This window comes from Eumetopias jubatus, unplaced genomic scaffold, assembly GCF_037043125.1.
Source record: "Eumetopias jubatus isolate StellerSeaLion01/CBP00866 unplaced genomic scaffold, mEumJub1_p1.0 scaffold_7, whole genome shotgun sequence".
Lineage (NCBI taxonomy): Eukaryota > Metazoa > Chordata > Mammalia > Carnivora > Otariidae > Eumetopias > Eumetopias jubatus.
Window position 1 is genome coordinate 73,605,467 of NW_028274813.1, and position 20,078 is coordinate 73,625,544.

Consider the following 20,078-nt stretch of genomic DNA (forward strand, 5'->3'; position numbering starts at 1 on the left):
CAGTAGCTCTGGGGGTGGGGCCCAGGAATTAGCATTTAGCAAGCAGCCTAGGGGACTCTCACGCACTGTGGACGTCATTCTGAGAACTGCTAGACTGTGCTGGATCCCAGCTTGAGGGTGACCACCTCAGCCTCAAGAAGTGGGTGCAGCGGAAGAGGAGGAACTTCACAGAGTGCATTGAGCCTCCAAGAGCCACTGTGGAAGAGGCACATTCTCTTGCACCCAGGCTCAGTTTGGGGCCAGGAAGGGGTACTGGGTACCTCGAAGCCTTGGTTTGGTTTTTTTTTTTTTTTTTTTCTGTGTTCCAGTTAATGGTTGGGTGAGGGGAAGTGTTCAAGGTAGCAGTGTCACCTCAACCCGGAGGTCTGCTCTAGCTCTTCCGACACAAAGTGTGAGTAAATACATTTAATATAACAATAGTATTATAACAACAGTAATTACACGTATAAAGTTTGCTGTTCCCCCCCCCCCAAAAATGGTTTGCATAGCTCCATTTCCTATGACACCCCGGAGTGGAGTCACCAGAACTACAGCTGACCTGGCAGAGATGAGTCTCCTCAAGGAGAGTCCGGGTGGCACCGGACGAACGGGAGGATGCAGGCTGTTGGGGGAGGGCTGACACGGAGCAGTGTCCTGGGAGTATGCAGTGGCCCGGGATGGGGAAGGACTGGATGAGGGATCATTTCTCCACCTCCAGGGTACGAAGGCAAGCAAGTGTGGCCACTTTGGTTCCTGTAGGAAGGCACCTGGCTGGAGAGAGCTAGGGACAGCAGCAGGGAAAGGAAACACGCTGGTCCTGCGACCTCCTCTCTGTCCAGGAAGCAGAGGGAAGGAATTCAGTGCTCTTCCAGTCTTCTGCTATGTCCCACTGCCATCCCTGCCCAAAATGTGCCGACAGGAGGGACTGTAGCCAAGTTCTCCATCTTCTCTAGAAGCCAGGAGAGAAGAGGGAGATGGGTCGGGAGAGGGAGGAAGCTGATTTGCAAGCAGCTGGGGGAAGGAAGGCAGTTGATGCAAGAAGTTAGGAGTGTTGGATATAGTGGAGAGGGGGTACTGACTCACCCAGGTCACAGAGGAGTGGTGGGGTCACTCAGGGCTCGGGCATGACTCTGCAAGGAGATGAACTGCAGTGAACTTAAAGGGCAAGAAAATGTCCTCGTTCCTAGATCTGCCCCCCCAAGCCTGCCAATTCACCTCTCTCCTCCTCCCCCAAATTCTTCAATTTGGCTGATTTAATCCAAGTCCAGATGCTGTTGGCATTACCCCCTTTCCATCCACTCCTGCACTGTGTTCCTTATTAAAGACTCCTTTTCACTTCTGACCTTGCTGCCTCTCAGTCAGCTCTAGGGGGAGAGGAGAAAGGCAGACTGGACAATATATCCAATCTGTGGTCTTGCTGGGAGCACAGGCTCATTGGTTCTCCCTGCCCCCATGGGTTGGATGAGAATAGCCCACTCAGAAGGTGGCTGAAGAGATCACCCCACTGCCAGCCCTAGTATAAGGACTTACCTGCCGGGACAGCCCTAAGATCCCTCCACTGGCCAGAGTGGGAGTGCTGCTCCCAGGGTGGGGGGGTTGCAGGCTGGGGCTGTTTCTTGGTCCTGGGGACACATCTCCAGAAGAGTCAAGTGTTTCTGGGGCTGGAGGGGAAGCTAGGGTGAGAGCAGGGTATAGAACCCCTCTAGATTACCTTAAGCAACCAAGCTGCTCCATCAGGGAAGAAAAAGCTCCATAGCAACAGGAAGCTGTGAGTCACCATAGCAACCCAGTTGCAAGAGAGCCCCCTACCAAGAGGCAGGAAATTGTCAGCAGCATCATTAGAGCAAACCAGGGAAGAAGCGACAGGAAACTATAAGGATTGCCGTGGTGAACCAGGAGGGTACAACAGGAAGCTGAGCAGTTTCCATAGAAACCCAAGGAGAGCTAGAGAGAGAGGTACAGAGGAAGTGCTTCTTAGCAACAGGCTGCTGTAAGCATTATCCTAGCAACCAGACGGATGGCTCTTTTAGCAATGGGGAAGCTGTACATAGTTGTCATGGCAACTGGGCTACTTGGCTAGAAAAAGGAATTGCTTAGCAGCAAGCAGCCTGAACATCACCACGATGACCCAGCTGTTGGGAGCCACCCCTTGAGAGGTGCCTCACCCAGGGAAATTTGCTTGACGTCCAGATCCCAGGCCTCCTCCTCGACGCGGGCAGGCAGGGAGCAGGCTCCCGGTGAGAGGCCGGGAAGGGAAGGGCCGGCATGCTCAAAGGATGACACGGCCACAGAAGCCCGGGTGCGGGCGGCTGCAGAGAGGGGGGCGGGGTGGGGTGGGGTGCTGGTGTGGGAAAGCCCTCCTGGCTCTCTGAAATGTCCCTCAGTCTCGCAGAGGGCCTCCCAGTCAGTCCCACAATTTTGGGGAAGACATGTCCACTCATTACCCTTCCTCACTTTTCCACCATGCCTCCCCACTATGCCCTCACTATCAAGATCTTGACTCCTGGGGGCCACCCCCCCAGCACTGTGGCCCTCACCTCTTCCAGTGAGCAAGGCACTCAGTGTCCGCTCCCCAAGGGCTTTGATGTCCAGGAAGGGTTTATTCCCAATGCCCATGGAGACCATCTGCTGCACTCGGAGCTCTAGGGAACAGAGACCCTGTTACCAACCTCCTTCAGCGCCCCCTTTGCTCCAAGCACTATCATGGTGGACTCTTCTGCTTCTTGCCATTTCTCATTCATCTGGTATCTCCTGTTACTCTTGCTGCCAACTGTCACAACTTGGATGGTGATGGTGGGCCTTGACTACCTCCTCAGACAGCTGTCTCTTGTCTCCTACCTGTTGCATCCTGCCCATTTGGTATCCCAGCCACCTAACTTCTAATACTCACCTTCTGCCCTTTATCTTGGGCATTAAGAGCAAAGCCCTCATTTTTACACACCTTTATAGTTTATCAAGTGCTTCGATAGAAAATCACCTTATTTCATCGTCCCTATCACACGAAGCTGTCACTTTCCTTTTTTCAGATGAGTGGAATGGGGTTCAGAGAATTAAAAACAAAAACCCATCCCCCCAAAAAATCCCAGAACAAAACACACAGAAACACTAGTTCAGGTCACACAGCAAGTAAATTCTGGAACCCGGGTCCAGTGAGCACTCCCTCACCCTCTTTTGCCCTGCCATTTGCTCTTGCTTTTCTGAAATGGGTAGCTTCCCCTTTCCTTTTGGTATACCTTAGACTAATTTCTATGCCAGCAATCTCTCTCAGTTAGATCCGGAATCATCTCCTAAGTCATTCCTTCTCCATTCCACACCCTGTTTTCCCAAATGGTCTCCACACGCTCCGACTAACCTCCTCCAGTAACCTGGACCTCAAGCCCACCCCCCTCCCCCGGCTCTGCCTGGTACCCTTGTTGTGAGCCGCCTGTCTCCACAGCAGCTGGGCAATAGAACTGGTCCACTTGAGCTTGATCTCTGGCGAGGCTGCCTGGAGTGTGTACGCTTCTCGAGTACGCCGCCGCCGGAACCACAGCTCAAAGCAGAGTCCACTGTCCCCGATGTTTTCTGTTAGCCCCATGTCAGCAGTCTGAGAAAGAGCGGAGGAGAGTGGGTGAAGACAGAGTGAGGCCTGGCTAGATGGTACCACATGGAAAAGCACTACACTTAGCTTGGCATCTGGTAGATGTTCAGTAAATGTTTGCTCAACACCTACCATATGCCAAGTGTTCTACATTTAGTCTTCATAACAACCATAATTTACAGAAGGGGAATGCCCAGAGACACGAAGCAACTTGCCCAGGGGCTTATCATAGCTTAGTAGAGAGAGAGGGTTCAAACCCATGTCTACATTATTCCAAACCTAGGCTTTTTTCTCTATACTCCCCGTCCCCCACCTCCCCCCATAGCTGGAACGAATGTAGGGAGACAAAGTTTAGAAACCCTTGCGGGGGGCAGGGGGGTGGCGCCTGGGTGGCTCAGTCGTTAGGCGTCTGCCTTCGGCTCGGGTCATGGTCCCAGGGTCCTGGGATCGAGTCCCACATCGGGCTCCCTGCTCGGCGGGAAGCCTGCTTCTCCCTCTCCCACTCCCGCTGCTTGTGTTCCCTCTCTCGCTGTGTCTCTCTGTCAAATAAATAAATAAAATCCTAAAAAAAAAAAAAAAAGAAACCCTTAGGGGTGCCTGGGTGGCTCAGTCAGTTAAGCGTCTGCCTTTGGCTCAGGTCATGATCCAGGGTCCTGGGACAGAGCCCCACATCCAGCTCCTTGCTCAGCGGGGAGCCTGCTTCTCACTCTGCCTGCCGCTCCCCCTGCTTGTACTCTCTCTCTCTGTCAAATACATAAATAAAATCTTAAAAAAAAGAAAGAAAGAAACCCTTAGAATCCTGCCATACTGCCTGATCTAGGACTATAGGTCTCTCTCTCTCTCTCTTTTTAAAAGATTTTATTTATTTGAGAGAGCGAGAATGAGAGAGAGAGAGAGAGCACATGAGGGGGGGAGGGTCAGACGGAGAAGCAGACTCCCCGCCGAGCAGGGAGCCCAATGTGGGACTCTATCCCGGGACTCCAGGATCATGACCTGAGCCGAAGGCAGTCGCTTAACCAACTGAGCCACCCAGGCGCCCTCTCTCTCTCTTTTTTAAGGTTTTATTTTTAAAGTGATCTCTACACCCCATGTGGGGCTCGAGCTCACAACCCCAAGATCAAGAGTCAGACACAACCGACTGAGCCAGCCAGGTGCCCCTAGGACTATAGGTCTCTACTGATGTTTATCTGGGTACCAAAGCGGTTTCCCTGAAGCAAGGCCTCCCTCCTCTCATGTTCGGTTCCATTGCTTCCGTCAACTTAAGCTATTAGATAGGTAGACAGATAGATAGATAGATAGAGTCCTTTCTCATCACCCCCAGGGACCACCCCTAATTCAGAAAGCATATATTCTTAATGGGAAGGGTCCTCCATTCTGGCTTGGAATGCCTCGTGAGTATCCCACATGAATGATAAGGAAAACCCCAATGACAATGACAGGAATTTCTATCACCTCTGACATCCTAACCTGATAGTTGATTAAGGTCAAAACCTGTTTTAGATGATTCAGATTCTGAACCTGGGTGTTTGGAGTTGAATTTCCAGAACATCTTGAATTCTCAAGAAGAGCATGACTTCCTGTCCCGTCCCTGCCCCCATGCCCCCATCCCAGCATTGTACCTTAAAGGCCTGCTTGTAAACAAAGGTCTCTGACCCCCCCTCAGAGCCCTTGAGCTTGCTGAACAGGAGGAGATGCTCAAAGAGAAAGACATGCCGAAGGCACTTCTTTCGGCCACAGATGACGGTGAAGGGGTCCCGGTGTAGGAGCTGACCCTGCTCCTTCAGATCTGTCTGGGGAAAGGAAAAGGAAAGATAATTGGCCCTGGAGCCCTTTGAGTATATTTTATGGGGAGTAAAAATGGGATTTATAGGGCAAGGGGCCAACTGTACTGGTTCTCAGGCTGAGTCCAGAAATCAGGGAAGGCCTCAGCCGAGAATCCGTCCACCGGTCACCGTGCACAGCACACCTGGCCTAGCCACATAGTCCTGCCTCTCCAGACAGAAGGCACCCTGCACAGTGGGGCTTATTGCCTCCCACGGGGAAGTCTGTAGACGTCAAGTGTTCTACTTGACGTCTGTAGACAATCAAGCACCATTCTGACCCAGGAGGAGAATCAGCAAAGAGCCGGAGGGGAAAGAGGTCTATCAGAGGAGGTAGCTTCCCCACCTGTTCTGGACCTTCTGGGCTAGAAGAAGACTAGGTAAGGGAGAAGAAGGTATGTGTTGGGCGGTGAGGTGCCCGAGGAAGTGCGGAGGAGACAGGGAAAGAGAAGCACTGGGAACAGAAGAGGAAAACACAGGCCGAGGTAGGATTATGGGATGTTGGGCAGGACATAGCTTCTTTACTTATAGAAGAGGACACTGAGGCCCAGGGAAGTTCAGTGACTTGACCAAGGCCATCTAGCTGATTGGAAATTAGAGCTGGGCCCTCTGACTTTGAGTCTGGTTTCTGAAGCCACAGGGCTGGACAGTTTGAACTGGAGTGACGAGCCATGGCCTCACCTCACAGCCACGCACAGCCTCCACGGCCAGCAGGTCTCTGCCACGGGCCTCCTGTTCCCGGAGCAGCTGCACGGCAGCCCCAAGAGCCTGGCGCTCAGAACTCAGCTCAGGCCCAGCTTCCCTCAGGAGCTCCTCCAGGAGCCGCCCATACCGAGCTAGCTGCTCCAGGGGCTGCTCCAAGGCCCGGGGCAGGTGGGGGCCGCTCTCCGCGGAGCCCTGGTTGGGGAGGAGACAGACAGGGATGAGGGGAGGGGCTGGAGCTAGCGGGGGCTGAGCTCTGTCGGGAACGCGGATGGTATTCCAGGCTTTTAGGGGGGTAGATGAAGCCCAGAGACTGCTGAAGGTAAGGTGGAACCTTCCCCAGAAAGAAAGCAGGCAGGAGGTCTGCAAGAGATTCTACCAGCCTCTGAATCTTGAAGGGAGAGGAATAAAAATAATCCCTTATAGTCTCTGGCTTTTAACTCTTGAAGTCACTTTCACATAAAGTCTTTTGATCCTCACAGCACTCTGTGAGTTAGATAATAGTGGACAGTGCTCCCATTTACCAGATGTAGAAACAGAGGCCCAGAGGAATCAAGAGTCTTGCCCCAAAGTCCCTCAGGATAAAAACTCAGGCTCGCTTGGCTCCCAGTCCAGTGCTCGTCCCACCCTCGGCACTTCGGGGAGATTATTGGACACATCCAGGAAAGCTTCTCTTCCCCGAGAGACTTTGAGGTGGGGAGCGTTTTTAGGGATTCCTGGCCCCGCTCCTTCTCGTGGGGGTTGGAGCAAAGGTTACCTTGGTTGGGGGGCCAAGTGCAGCCAGACCATTCTCCAGTTTGTGTCGGTGCTTCACGTATTGGGCGTAAAGGCTGAACTGGTCCCCCTGTGCCAGTGGGGAAGAGACAAGCCATCACCTGGTGAGAGACAAGCTTCTCCCTTTCCTCCTCCCCACCCTCACTACAGCACAAGGGAGAGACAGGCCATTCCGTCTGCCTGGGAAATGACAGGCTCCCACGCAGAGTGAAGGCCAGGCAGCACTTGAGGACAGGGACACAGGCTGAGTGGATCCAGAGGGGCCCAGAGAACAGCTCTGGGCCCCGGAGTCTCGGACCACACACTTTCGAGGGGATGGGGAGCGGACACTGAGAATGGATACAGGTGGATGGGGCTGAGACATGAGAAGGGAGAGGACCTAGAAGTGTTAGGGGTCGCTCACATGGCGAAGGAAGCAGGCCCCAATGCGCAGGGGGTGGGTGGCGCAGCCCTGAAGCTCCCGGAGAAAGTGTGTCCGATGGAAGCTGCGGAGCCTCTCCCGGGTACTCAGGGCTGCGGCCCAGGTGCCCCTCAGTTCAGGAGTCAGCTCAGGCCCCGGGGGTGGCACTGGCTCGCTCAAGGTGGCCACGTACTCCTGCTCACAGGCAATCAGCTCCGACACCAGACGCTGCTGGGCGCTGCAGGGGCAACAGGGAGTGTCAGAGGAGGCTGGGGCACGGGACCCCCAACAACACCGGATTCTTTTCCTGCTGGGCACTTAGGCCTGCCTCTCGGGCAGTAATCGGCCTGGGCTCTCACCTGATGCTTCGCTTGCGCTCCATCCGGGGCGTGCCTACTCCCCAGGGCCCATCTGGACCTCCAGCCCGGCCCAGCAGCACGTGTTCTCGGGGCGAGCACGTCCTGTCTACCACCTCGGTACTGGTGACTTCCAGGCCTCGGATCAGCACGGTCCTCGGAGGCCTAACCTCTGCTTCTGGAGCTGAGTCAGGGCCCTCCTCTTCACAGTCCTCCCCACAGGGGGCCAGGGAGCAATGGGATGGGGCTGCACGAGGCCCGGGGCTGCCGGGGAGCAGCAGGGAGCTAAGGCTGGGCGAGGGGCTGTGGGGGCCCCGGGGGGCCCCTCCGCTGCTGGCGCTGTCTGCCCGCCGCCGCCGGTGGCCCCGCGGACTCGCCTCCTCTCCCAGCTGCTGCTGAATCCTCCTCTCCAGCTCTTGGCAGCGGGCCCGGCAGCGGCCCCACTCTCGCAGGGCGGCCGGGCTGCCCAGGTCCAAGGCCAGGGCCCGCATCTCCTGGAAGGTGCCGGCGCTCGGCTCCGGGGCCCGCCGCAGGGCCAGGGCTGCCAGCACGGCCTCCCTACCGGGCCCCGCTCCTGCCAGCCGAGCAGAACCTTCATTCACCCATTCGTGCGCCTGCCAGGCCCGAGGGGACGGGGATGGGGAGAGAAAGAGTGAGGTCCGGTGCCACTCACGCATGCTGCCCAGTGGCAGCGCCTGTCCTTTTTTGCTGACGGCTTCCCAGTGCCCACCACCCCCCCTCAGTCCTCTGAGAACACCCCCTTTCCTATCCCAGCGCCACTGCCTAACCGTGTCACTCGGAGCTGGTATGGAGACAGAGGGGCCTGGATGAAAGAAGAACCAATATTTACAGAGAATTTATCAGTGGCAGTCTCTGTACTAAGTGCTTCTTATATATTACCTATACCATTCTCGCAGCAGCCCTGTGAGGTGGGTGCCTATGGAGGCATGCTCAGGTTTAGTAACTTGTCCCAGGTCCTTCAGCAAGTAGATGGCAGAGCCAAGAATCAAAAGAGATGGTCTCCTGAGTCCCTGCTTTTAGCAACTACCTGATCAGCTTCCCCAGGCCGAAGGCAGGCTGGGGTGGGCACGGAAGGAAGAGGCTCTGCACACACCTGCTGGAAAAAGCGCTGTAGCCGCAGGGCTCGATGGAGGCCACTCTCAGCCTGCTCCAGCCGCTGTTCAAAGACATCCAGAACCTTCTGGGAAGTGGTGTCCTCCTCTAGGGCCAGGGCCTCCCGTGCCTGGGCCAGGCGCTCCTGGAGAAGGAAGGCTGCACTCAGACCTGGTCCTCAGTCCCAGTCAGTTTCCTCCTCCTTCCCACCCCGTGCCCTTCTCCCCTGCCCCTCTCCCCCTTCTCCCCTGCCCCCTCCCCCTCTCCCTCTCCCCCTTCTCCCCCTGCCCCTCTCCCCCTTCTCCCCCTGCCCCTCCCCCTCTCCCTCTCCCCCTTCTCCCTGCCCCTCTCCCCCTTCTCCCCCTGCCCCTCCCCCTCTCCCTCTCCCCCTTCTCCCTGCCCCTCTCCCATTTCTCTTCTCCCCCCTTCTCACCTGAACCTCCGCGCTGAAAGCCCGGAATTGCAGCTCCGTGTCCTGCAGGGCAGACAGGGAGTCCCCCGGCACAGCGAAGCTGACCAGCTGCTCCTCCCCTGGGCCTGAGAGCCACTGCAGCGCCTGAGGCAGACGGGGCAGGATAGCGGGGCCGTGAGGGAGAAGGAGACCGTGCCATGGAAAGGAAAGCTGAGATCCAGCTCCAAGCCCACCACCCTGATCCATTGACCCTCGGGAGAACCATTTCATGTCAGCTGTAGTGTGGGAATGGTTAACAGTGGTCGGTGGTAGTTTTCACAAGGGTCAAGTGAGAAAGCACCAGAACGGGAAGCTGGGCTGGCAGGAAGCACTGAGGGAGGCGGGCGAGGGTTCCAGGGCTCTGCCCGGAGGGGACATAGATAGAGCTGGTGTGAGCCTGAGGCAGGATGAGGCTCGTCTGGATAACCGAGGAGGAGAAATTTCACATTCACTGAGTCCACCGACGGGTGGGCAGGTGTCCCTGGGACCTAGCTTGAAGAGACAACCCAGTGTGGTGTGTGTGTGTGTGTGTGTGTGTGTGTGTGTATGTGTGTGCGTGTGTGTCCCCAGCTCTAGTTGCCTATTATGGCGATCTAAGGACTCTCATGTTGGTTCTGGGATATTTGACCAAAAAGGGATGGTAATTTTTTTCTCTGAATTAAGGCTGGAAGCTGCGGTAGGACAGCTTGCGGACGAGAAGCCTGAGAATGTTCCCAGTAATTAGGGCCCGACCATAAATACTTGTACAGTCCTTTGCTGAATTCATCTGGTCATCCTAATACCCTTGTGAGGTAAGTGTCATTATGATCCCATTCTACAGATGCGGACTTGGGGACTCAGAGATGCTTCAAGATTTGTCCAACATCTCACTCCTAGCAGAGCTAGAACTTAAGCTGAGAACTGTAGACTCCCAATCCTGTGTGCTAACGGTTTTGAAATGGGGAAAATGGCTAATAAGCAAGCAAGCAACCAAATAGTAAGAGATACCACCCCTTGGATACTGGGTTGGAGGAAGCCAATATGTAGAAACCCCAGAAAACAGAGAGCCCTTCCCCCCACTTTGACATTGACCCTGAGATGACCCTTCCCCTGATGCCCACATGTAGGTCCATGAGGTGCTCATTCACCATGCTTGGGGCTCTGGGGGAACCATCAGATTGCAAAGCCCCCTGTCCCCCTACCCGGCATGTTAGGTTAATCCCCGTGGGGCTCTTAACCCCAGGAGAGAAGAATCAAGGTTCAGAGAAGCCAGCCTTATCCCCAAATCTTCCCCACAAAGAGGCCTTAGTGTCTTCCATTATCTTCTCCTTCCAAAGTGGAGGAAGGTGGGACCTTTCCAGCCTCAGATTTGGGGAAGACATCATAGAAAGAGTTGAGGGAACATGGGTGGCAGTGTAGCTAAAAAGCTGTTATTAATAGACATGTATTATTTTAAGTTATAGGCCCCCTAGAGTCAATCAGCTCCTCCCCAAATCCCCTAGGGCACCCACGCACCTCTTCTGATCTCACAACCTCTAAGGATCCCGGATCAAATATCGCCAGTGGGGCAGGGGAGGTCTGGCTTCTCTGCTGGGGCTGAGATGCTGTGTTCCTCTTGTTGAATCTCACACCCACCCGCCCAACCTCCAGGGTGGGGTGAGGAGAGAGGGAGGGGCACCCAGCGGAGCCAGGTGGGGAGAACACCGTGAGCTGTGGGGGTCAGCAGTAAAGGGAGCGCTGGAGGCCAGGCCCCCAGGCCACGTAAGCGCCGTCTGAGGGTCCTGCCTCACCTGCTCCAGTCGGTGGAGGCGTTGCCGCTGCTCCTGCCGCTGCACGTGCAGGTTGGAGAGGCGCACGAGCTGGTGAATGGCCTCGTCCACCTCCTGGTACAGGGCGGCTGGGCCCGGGCCCTCCAGCCTGGGGAAAGAAAGGAGCAGAATGATCTACCGCCCTTGTCAACCCCTGCCCCCCACCCACCCCACCACATTCCATCCTTGCACAGCAGGCCTGGATTTGAATCCCGACTCTCCCATCGACTGACTAATCTTGGCCAAGGCATTTAACACTTCTGATCCTCCAGATCCCTGTCTGTAATTGTAACTAGAACCTAAAGACGTTATGTGAAGGTTATAGGAGGTGGAAAAGCATGATCTCCTGCCCAGAGGCATGCTCACTAAGAATGACCTGGCGGCTAAGGTTTATTGACGGCTCTCTGCTGTGTCTCCACCTGCCCCCCTCATACTTGCTGCTGTGGGTGGAACGCAGCCTCATCAGGATGGCTCCCCCGTCCCTCTGCAGCTCCGTCAGCCGGGGATCTGCCCGCACCTTCTGTAGGGGCTCAAGCATTCCTACAGCCTCCTGGGGGCAGGGGGCAGCCAGCATTAGGGGCTCCACCGGAGTGTCCCCATCCCCGCCCCATCCCCACCCCATCCCCTTCCGTCTGGTCTCACGTCATACCTCTCCCTCCTCCGGCTCAGTGGCTCCCTCCAGCTCCTCAATGGCTTGCCGCACAGAGCACAGCACCCCTTGGCACAGGCGGCACAGCCTTGCCACTTCCTGAAACACACACACACACACACACACACACACACACACACACACACACACACACACACGGGGATGGAGCGGGGCGGGGGGCGGGGAGGGCAGCCCCAGAGACGTTTATGGAAACAATGCTCGGTTAGTTTCTTTGTTGTTTACTAATTGTATGACATTAAGCAGGTCCAGAAACCTCCCGAACCTCAGTTTTCTTCACTCTAAAGTCAGGACAAGATACACAGAATTTTGGGGCACCTGAATGGTGCAGTCAGTTAAGTGTCCGACTCTTGTTTCGGTTCAGGTCGTGATCTCAGTGTCGTGAGATCAAGCCCCGCATCAGGCTCCATGCTGGGCGTACAGCCCGCTTAAGATTCTCTCTCTGCCCCCCAAAACCCCCATTCATGCTCTCTCTCTCAAAAAAAGATACACAGGGGCGCCTGGGTGGCTCAGTTGGTTGAGCGGCTGTCTTCAGCTCAGGTCATGAACCCGGAATCCCGGGATGGAGTCCGGCTTCAGGCTCCCTGCTCAGTGAGGGGTCTGCTTCTCCCTCTGACCCTCTCCTCTCTCCTGCTCTCTCTTACTCTCTCTCTCTCTCAAATAAATAAATAAAATCTTTAAAAAAAAAGATACACAGAATTTTGTGAGGTTTAAAGAGATGATGCCAGGTAAGCACTTAGTAAGGACTGGCACAGTAAACAGCTTAGTAAATGCAAGTCTCCTTTCCCCCTGTCTGCACTAGGTTTCCACCCTATAAAGCCCTCCTCTCTGACTGTTCAGATCCACTTCCCCTTTGATGTATAGCTTAGCGACTATGTTACAGACCCCCTTTAATACTTAGCTCAGATCGTGTTCATTTATCTTTTCTTGAATATTCACAGCACTGAGATTCATAGACTCAGCTATTATATCACACTTGCAGTACTTTGTGGGTGAGGACCCTGAGGCCTGGATGTTGGTGCATGGGACAAGTACAGAAAGGGTACCATCTCTGGAAATGGGGTACAGTACCTTGTCCAAGATCACATGGAACTAGAACCAGCCTTCCTGTCAGCTCTTTCCAGAACCCCAGTAAAATTACCTTACACTCTTCTTTAATAGCTTCTGACTTATGTCCCACCAAAAACCATATGCTGCTTGATGTCATATTAAGAACTTATTGAATATACTCCTCTCATCTCCCCAGTAGCCCATGGTACATGCATAATATTTTGCTTATGGGTTGTGAGCCATAAATATGTATTGAATTGAATGGAAGGGAAATCTCTTTTTCCCAACCCCATGGTCATGTCTCAGATCTGCCCTCTCTCTCCCAGAATGTCCTCAGCTGGGTCATTCCTGGCTCCCACCGTCGTGGGTAGGGGAGGAGAAGCTTACCTGGTGTGTCTCTACCCAGTAGCTGGGAGAGGGTTCCCTGTGACCTCCCAAGTCCCACGGCAGCTCCTCTGGCTTGGCCACTCTTTTCAGATCACTCTCTGATAGCAACTCAGCGCCCTGGAGACATGTGAAGGCAGGGGGTTTCTGGCCTGGCCACCCAGGGGTTCAGGGACCAGCTTGGGGCTCCAGTCATCCTCTTCTCTCTCCACTACTGAAGGGGACTAGCTGGGAGTGAGGAGCTCAAACCTGAAGTTCATAGAGTTCAGTCAGAGGATCATCATGAGTGAGAACCAGCAGTCGCTGAATGAGGGGAGGGTCTCCTGAGTCCTGAGGGCAGAGAAGAATAACACTAAATGGTGGGCAACCGGGTGGCCTAGAATGGCCACCCAGGGAAGAGTTAGGGTCAGGAGAAGTACATGTGTCAAGGACTGGTTACCTGAAGTTGACTTAGAACAGGAATGAGGGCTGGAGGCAATGGGGGTGCCTTTCGAAGGTCCAACAGGATGGACAGCCCCAATATCTGGAGATCAGGCCTGTGGGGGCAGAAAGAGCCAAGGGGGCCCTGTGTGTGCACGTGTGTGTGTTGAGGGGACGGCGGCACAGGGTCTGGTTTTACTGTTACTAGTCCTCAGGAGAAGTTAGTGCTTGGTACTTTCAGGAAGCAATGGGCAAAGGACCAAAATGTGGATCTGTGTCCAAGAGGCAGTGACCTAGCATTCAGGAGTCTATGTTCAATGATACTAAGTCACAGGATCAGGGTCTGGAAAACCAGGACCGCTATGCTCTGGAAAGGTGTGAATTCCATTCCAGTACATGGCATGGTGCCTCCTAGGTTCTTGGTGCTCAGTAAGTAGCTGCTGAATGAGTAAACCAATACCCTGATCATCTAGGTAGTGTCTTAGGCTATTGAAAGTTAGCAGTGTTGATTGTGAACATTGATGAAGATATCCTGGAGGTCAGAGGTCAGCAAGGTCAGTGCTCAGTGCCTTAAAAATTGATGGGTGAGGAAGTCAGTATCCTAGAGGTCAGGAAGTCAGTGTCCTGAGAAGAAAGGAGGTCAGGGCCCTCATGAGCAGGAGGTTAATGTTCAGGGTGCCAGTGGTGGGCCTCGGTTACCTGAGCAATGAGTGGAGGTAATGAAGAGCAGTGCTCAGCATGTCTCGGGAGGGTGGGTGCTCCTCAGGAGGAAATGGTGGGGTAACAGTCAGCAGAGCTCGCCCACTCTGGTCCACCCCTCCTGAGGACACAAAACGGCCAGGCTGTCCTGGCTGCAGGCAGGCCTTGGCTACCTCCCAGCCACCCGGCCTCCCTCCACAGCCCACCCTGATCGCTTCTCTTTCCTTGACCCCTGTCCCTTCAAACACTGATGCCCACTGACCAGTCAGGACAAGGAATCCAGATGCCATCAAGTCCCAAGCTACATCCGGGTCATCGGAGATGGAGACTGGAGAGGCCTCTTCTGGGACACTGTCCCCTCCCACTTCCTGCACCGTCTCCAGGGGTGGTGGTGGTGGGTCTGGCAGGAGCCCTTCTGGACCTGTGGGTCCTGCACAGACACAAGCAGAGCTTTAGGCCTGAGGTGGGGAAGGTTCTGGCTGTGGGGCTCCCAGCTCCTCCTCCAGCCCCCTTCTCTAGACCCAGCCTATGCTGGCCTTTGCCCTCCTGGCTTCGGTGTCATCTCACCTGCCACCACGCATGCCAGGCTGGGCTCCTCTAGATCCTTCTCACTGGCCATCTCGTCTACAGGTCCACAGGCTTCTGGGGGCTGAGGCTCTTTTTTGTCTGCTGGTTTGAGCTCCTCCTTCAGCTCTGACTCTGGCTTCCCTGAGCCTTTGTGCTCCTCCTCGACTGGGCTGCATCCTGGGAGCTGGTGCTCATTTGGCGGGGGCAGAGTGACAAGGACCTCCTGGTGGCTGGCTTCTTCCTTGTCCCCTGGGCTCACTGGAGCACTGTCCCCTCCTCGGCTAAAAGTCCCTCTGCCTGCAGCACGCTTCTTTCTCCTGTTTCCTTTGCCTGTTCTCCGAGGGGTGCCAGGTGGTCCTTCAGCCCCCTGGCCTGCCCCTCCCCCAGCCTCCCCTGGCCTCAGGGGACAAGATTCAGAGGCTTCCCCCAATGTCTCTGCTGGAGACTCAGACACCTCTAGGGCTGTTGCTTCTGGGAGAGCCTCAGCTCCTGGGGGTGACCCAGGGGAGGCTCCAGTGCTGCTTCCCTCACCCGGTGGGCGTGCCCCATCCTGGTCCCGAGGCCCCAGGCCCTTCTGGTGCATCCAGGCGCGGTGTCTCCTGTGCCGGCCCTTCCCTCCAGCACCCTTTCGGGTGGGCACTGTCCGGGTCCTGGAGAGGCCCGAGGAGCCCTCGGCATCTGTGGGGCTCCCCCTCACAGGCAGCGTCACCTCCAGCAGCTCCACGTACTCGCCTTCAGGTCCTTCAGCGGGGGCATTGTGCCCGTCGCCAGGACTCCGGGTGCCCAGGGCCTCCTCAGGGAGCGGAGGGCTGGGGAGCCCTGGGGGTCCGGAGGGCAGTTCGGGGGGCAACGTGCTTGGCCGGTGTCCAACCATGAGGCCCCCTTTATGCACAAATCGTGGGCAGATGAGCTCTGCCCAGGGCAGCCGCTGAATCCCAGAGGGCGCAGAGAGTAGGCAAGTACTGAGACGACCTGTTGGCCGGTCCTTATTGATGCCTTGCAGCCACTCAGGTGTGAACAGGTAGGCACAGGCCTCATTGGGCACAGGCAACTCCTGCACCCGTCCACCGCCTGGGGCCAGGCACTTGAGTGCCAGGCGGGGTGCTTGGGCTGCTGAGGGCACTACTTGCAGGTAGAAGTCTCCTGGGCGCAGCAGTTGCCAGGGCAGGGCTGCTAGCTGCACCACCACCTGCTCGTGCAGGCAGAGGGGCCAGCCCTCATGGAAGAAGAGGAAACCGCTGTACTGGGCCTGGGGAGAGAGGTGGGACGCCACGTTCAGGCCTCTGCTGATGAAGCCAGCGGGAGAAGGCAGTTAGAACGGGACCCCCCTAGGCAGGGCTGCCCTGTTGCCTGGTGGGTTATAATCCCAGGGGAGCCAGAGGGGTATCTTGGGGTGTTCATGTAGCAGAGGGAGGGATTGGGACTGGCCGGTTTTCTGGTAGTAGGAAGCTTCTCTAGGAAATGAGTTCCATGCGTGGGAGGGTAACAACTGAGTCATTACAAAGACACGGTCAGCAGATGCCGTTGTCTGGAGGGGTCAGGGACTCTTAGGAGTCTTTATGGCCGCAGGAGTGAAGGATCTCTGTTGAGTCATGTCTGGGGGAGTTAAGTATCTTGGGAAATCAATATGGGGGGATGTCTGGAATTGGGTCTGATGGGTCTGGGTCTTTGGGAGTTGATGTTTCATAGGGGGCAATATTTGGGAAAGACGAGTGTCTTTGTGTGTGTTAGTATCTGAGTGGCCTCTGCCTCGGGGGGGGGTCAGTGTTGGGAGGTGGCATTTCTGGGGAGAGGGAAATGAGTCTGGCTAGTCTCTAGAGTGAGACAGTGGATCTTAGGGGCCACTCACACAGGCTTCCTGCTGGACCTTGGCAAGCAGGTGCTTGGCGGGCACCAGGAAGTCCAGCGTGTACCTCAGCGCATCCTCCCGATAAGTCCTCTCCACCACCTGGAACACCTGGCCCAAGAGTGTGGGGGCTGTCGCCTCGAAGGGTGGGTACAGGGCGGCAAGCGTGCTCTGCACACAGTCCTCCACTGGCTCGGGCTCCTGGGAGAGATAAGACCAGCTGCAGCGCCCTAGAGAGCATGGCCCCGGGTACGGGGCTGGCTGTGTCCCCCAGGGGCCACATGGTGCGCCCAGTGTGTGCTCAGAGAGGACACTCGGGAAATGCTGGCTGAATGAGCCTGGGATGGCCTCAGTGGGGCTGGGGCAGCCAGAGTGCCCAGACCTAGCAGTGCCCTCCACGCTGGAGCCCTGAGACGCTGGCCCTGGAGAGCCAGGGAGAATTTGTTGTGAATGTCTCTGATCACAGAACCAGCCCTGCTTCTTGTGAGGTAGGACCACCGCAGAGTTCCTCCTCAGGAAGAGACAGTCCTCTCGGCCTCCAGAAGATTTAGCGATGGCTGAGAGAGCTGGGAAGGTGGAGGGCCATCCTGCAAGCCCCTCCTCACCGGGTGTAAGGGCTACGGAGCTCCAACTTAGGTGGAGGTGCCACCATCTCGAACAATCGTATCCGAGAGATAGTTGTTGGGTGAAGAGGAGGACAGGGAAGGAGGGAGGACTAAAGGGCTGTCTGTCTTTCTAGCAAACTTCTCTCGCCCAGAGTGGCTCCAGAGCAATCACCCACTCCCAGAGCATGTGGGATTGGGTTACAAAGAACTGGGTGGGGGCAGCCAAAAGAGGAAAAAGTCACAAAAGGAACATGTGGGGAAGGGAGGAGGCCTTGATGGTATGGATTTTTCCAATTCCAGTAGGACCTCTCTGCCAACTCCACCTGCCGCCACTGTCTCAAAAGACAGCCCTGCTTCCTCTGGATTTGCCTCCCTAAGTGCATCTCTGGGTCTCTTTCTCCATCTCAGACGCTAAACAAGCACCCGTCAGGCTATTCCTTTGCAGACTAATTTCTCTTTCAAGATGGCTTTGAGGTTCTTTTTATCAGGTTTCTTTGCTGTCAGTGGGCAAGGGGACGCTCTGCAGTGTTTATCTAAAGTTCCCTCCAGCCATCCTCCACCCCCAGTCCTGTCTTTGCCCTGCAGACAAAACTGCATATTTTACCAGTTGCCCATCTGTCCTGACCCTCTGAGAAGCTAGGGCAGCCACTCCAGAGAGGGACATTCAGTGCGTCAGCACAGAGACCCAGTCCCAAGGTGTGTGGGCGAGCAGACAGACCCTCCAGTGTTCCGGGGACCCAGCTAGCTAAAGGCTAGCTAGCGTGGTGAGAGTGGGTGGGGGGAGGGTGGGGGGGCAGAGTGGGCCCGATCAGAGGCCAGGAGGGGGGAGCTAGAGCTTGAGGAGCGAGGCAGCTGCAACCCATTAGGGGCGGTGAGCTCATGGCTGAGCGGGAGTCTCAGCCACAGGAAACTGCAGCGGCAGGAGGGGAGGAGGGGTCTGGGGTGGGAGGCGGCGGGCAGGAGCACAGAGACCGGGCCTCCAGTCAGCCAGGACCAAAAAGGAGACCAGAGAGACTGAGTCAGCTCTCCCTGGCCCAGTTCCTCTTTTTTCTTGCTCCAGCCTCCCTGCCAGGGGGTGCCCTTCCTTCTGTAGAGGAGCAGCCCTGGTAGTGCTCCTCCCCCTACCTCCTGGCAGTGAGCGCCCCCTGGCAGGGCCTCCCCCTCCTCCACTTTGCAGCGAGCGCCCCCTTAGCCGTGCCCCCCCAGCCCTCTGCAGTGGGCACTCTCTCTGGCAGTGCCCATTCCTTGCAGTGATTCTTCAGAGACAACTTCTGGAGTGAAAGTTCCCAGAATAGCGTCCACTCCTGGTGGTATGGACTCCCCCTTAACAGTGCCATTCTGCTTCCTGTGTCCTAAGATGCCGCTGCCAGAGTCCCCTACCTCCTGCAGGGAGCTCCCGCTTGTGCTCCCTCCCCTCTGCAGCGGGAGTACTCTGAGACAGTGCTTCGGCTCCCTGCAGCGAGAGCTCTGGGGCACTTCCCCCCCCCCCCGCCCCATCCTCAATCTCTGGTCGGCTCTGGCAGCATCACGCCCCCTGGCACTGTGAGTCCCCCTCCTCACTCTGTCCATTCTCCTGAAGCAGCCCCTCTTTCTCCGCGGGAACTTCCCTCTTTGGCCATGTCCCTGGCCCCGGCCCAGCCACAGCTGTGGCCGGTCCCCCAGGGCCGGATGGGTGGGCCCAGCTCACCGGGCTGGGGACTGGGATGGAAAATGGTGGTTCCAGGCAGGTCAGTTCTCATGACCCAAGGCCGGGCCCCTTCCAGGGCCGCTGCAGCACCAACCCGCAGGGGTCTCCCGCGGGTAGGGAGCCGGGACCCGGAGGGGGAGGGAGGATCCTGCAAAGGAAGGCACAGGTCGGGACAGAGGAGGGCGGGGGGGAGGTCTGTGGATTGGGGGAGCGACCTGAGGGAGGATGGGGGAGGGGGCGGAGAAGAAGGGAAGAAAGAAAGAGTGAGGGCAATAGCCAGTGGGGACAGAGCCAGACAGTGGGGCAGACAGAGAGACAGATCAAAGAAAAGAAGGGGGGATGGGAGGGAGGAGAGTTCCAGGAGCGCTCAACAGACCGAGGCGGGCTCTGGAGGCACCGGGCTGGGGGCTGGCGGCCCCGAGCGGGCTGCGCGAAGGCGGAGGGGGACACCGGGGCCGCGACGCCGGACTCACCATGGCTCGGCGCGGGGACGCGTCCGACGCTCGGGCGGGCGGGGCCGGGCGCGCCGCCGCCTCCCTCCCGCCGCTCCCGTCTGGCCGGGTCTGGCTAGGGGACAGCTCCGGCCGCGGCGGCGGATCGGCCGGCTCGGGCTCCCAGGCCGCGGGGCCCCGCCAGGGAGGGCCGAGACGGCCGCCCCTCCCCGCCCCGCCCTCAGTGCCCGCCTCCGCCTCCGCGCCGGACCCCCTGCCGGGACGCCCTCTCCCGCGCGCAGCCTCTCCGCGGCTTCCCGGCCGCCCACAGCGGATCAGCCTCGTTCTCCCGCAACCCTCTTCCTCCCCCCGCCCCACCCTCCAGTGGGTAGCCCCGACCCTGGCCCTCGAACGCCCGCCCTGCCGAGGATGCCCCTCTTTTCCCGCCACCGCCTCGCTGCCTGCGGGATCAGTTTAGCCTCCACAAGGGACACTCCAGAGACTGGGGCGTGCGTGAATTTTCTGGGGTACCCAGCCTAGGACTGGGATCGTTTGGCGGCCGGAAGCCTCCCGTCTCTAACTCGCTTGGGAACCTGTTCTCCCCGCGGTTGCCAGACTTGGGCAGCACCTGGAGCTCAGAAGAGACCCCCGGGCCCCTGCCCGACTCGGGTGGAGCTGAGGGCAGGGAAATCAGGGGATTCTTTCCACCCTCCAGGGGCTCGCCCGCTCTCTTTTCCTCCCATCTCCTTCGGCCTCTAGC

The 20,078-nt window shown here is 57.0% G+C and overlaps 1 protein-coding gene across 1 annotated transcript; it reads right to left on the bottom strand.

Moving 5' to 3' along the window:
- Nucleotides 1–390: 390 nt before the first annotated feature.
- On the bottom strand, nucleotides 391–19,422 carry ARHGEF40 (Rho guanine nucleotide exchange factor 40). Its single transcript, XM_028095181.2, has 24 exons — nucleotides 19,361–19,422; nucleotides 16,599–16,796; nucleotides 14,750–15,998; nucleotides 14,445–14,612; nucleotides 14,183–14,303; nucleotides 13,503–13,599; nucleotides 13,313–13,393; nucleotides 13,067–13,183; nucleotides 11,612–11,710; nucleotides 11,397–11,512; nucleotides 10,945–11,071; nucleotides 9,158–9,280; nucleotides 8,726–8,869; nucleotides 7,615–8,225; nucleotides 7,259–7,493; nucleotides 6,839–6,925; nucleotides 6,061–6,276; nucleotides 5,179–5,349; nucleotides 3,388–3,565; nucleotides 2,517–2,621; nucleotides 2,145–2,288; nucleotides 1,510–1,640; nucleotides 1,063–1,109; nucleotides 391–928 (listed from the first exon to the last, which is right to left on the bottom strand). Exons 1-23 carry the CDS (start codon nucleotides 19,361–19,363, stop codon nucleotides 1,068–1,070), a joined length of 4,563 nt encoding a protein of 1,520 aa, XP_027950982.1. The 5' UTR covers nucleotides 19,364–19,422; the 3' UTR covers nucleotides 391–928; nucleotides 1,063–1,067.
- Nucleotides 19,423–20,078: the final 656 nt, after the last annotated feature.

Coding starts and splice junctions, on each gene's coding strand:
- ARHGEF40 (XM_028095181.2), bottom strand. Junction 9,281..10,944: donor GCCTCCACCGACTGGAGCAG/GTGAGGCAGGAC, acceptor CGTCTGCCTCAG/GCGCTGCAGTGGCTCTCAGG. Junction 2,289..2,516: donor TGCCTTGCTCACTGGAAGAG/GTGAGGGCCACA, acceptor CCCTCTCTGCAG/CCGCCCGCACCCGGGCTTCT.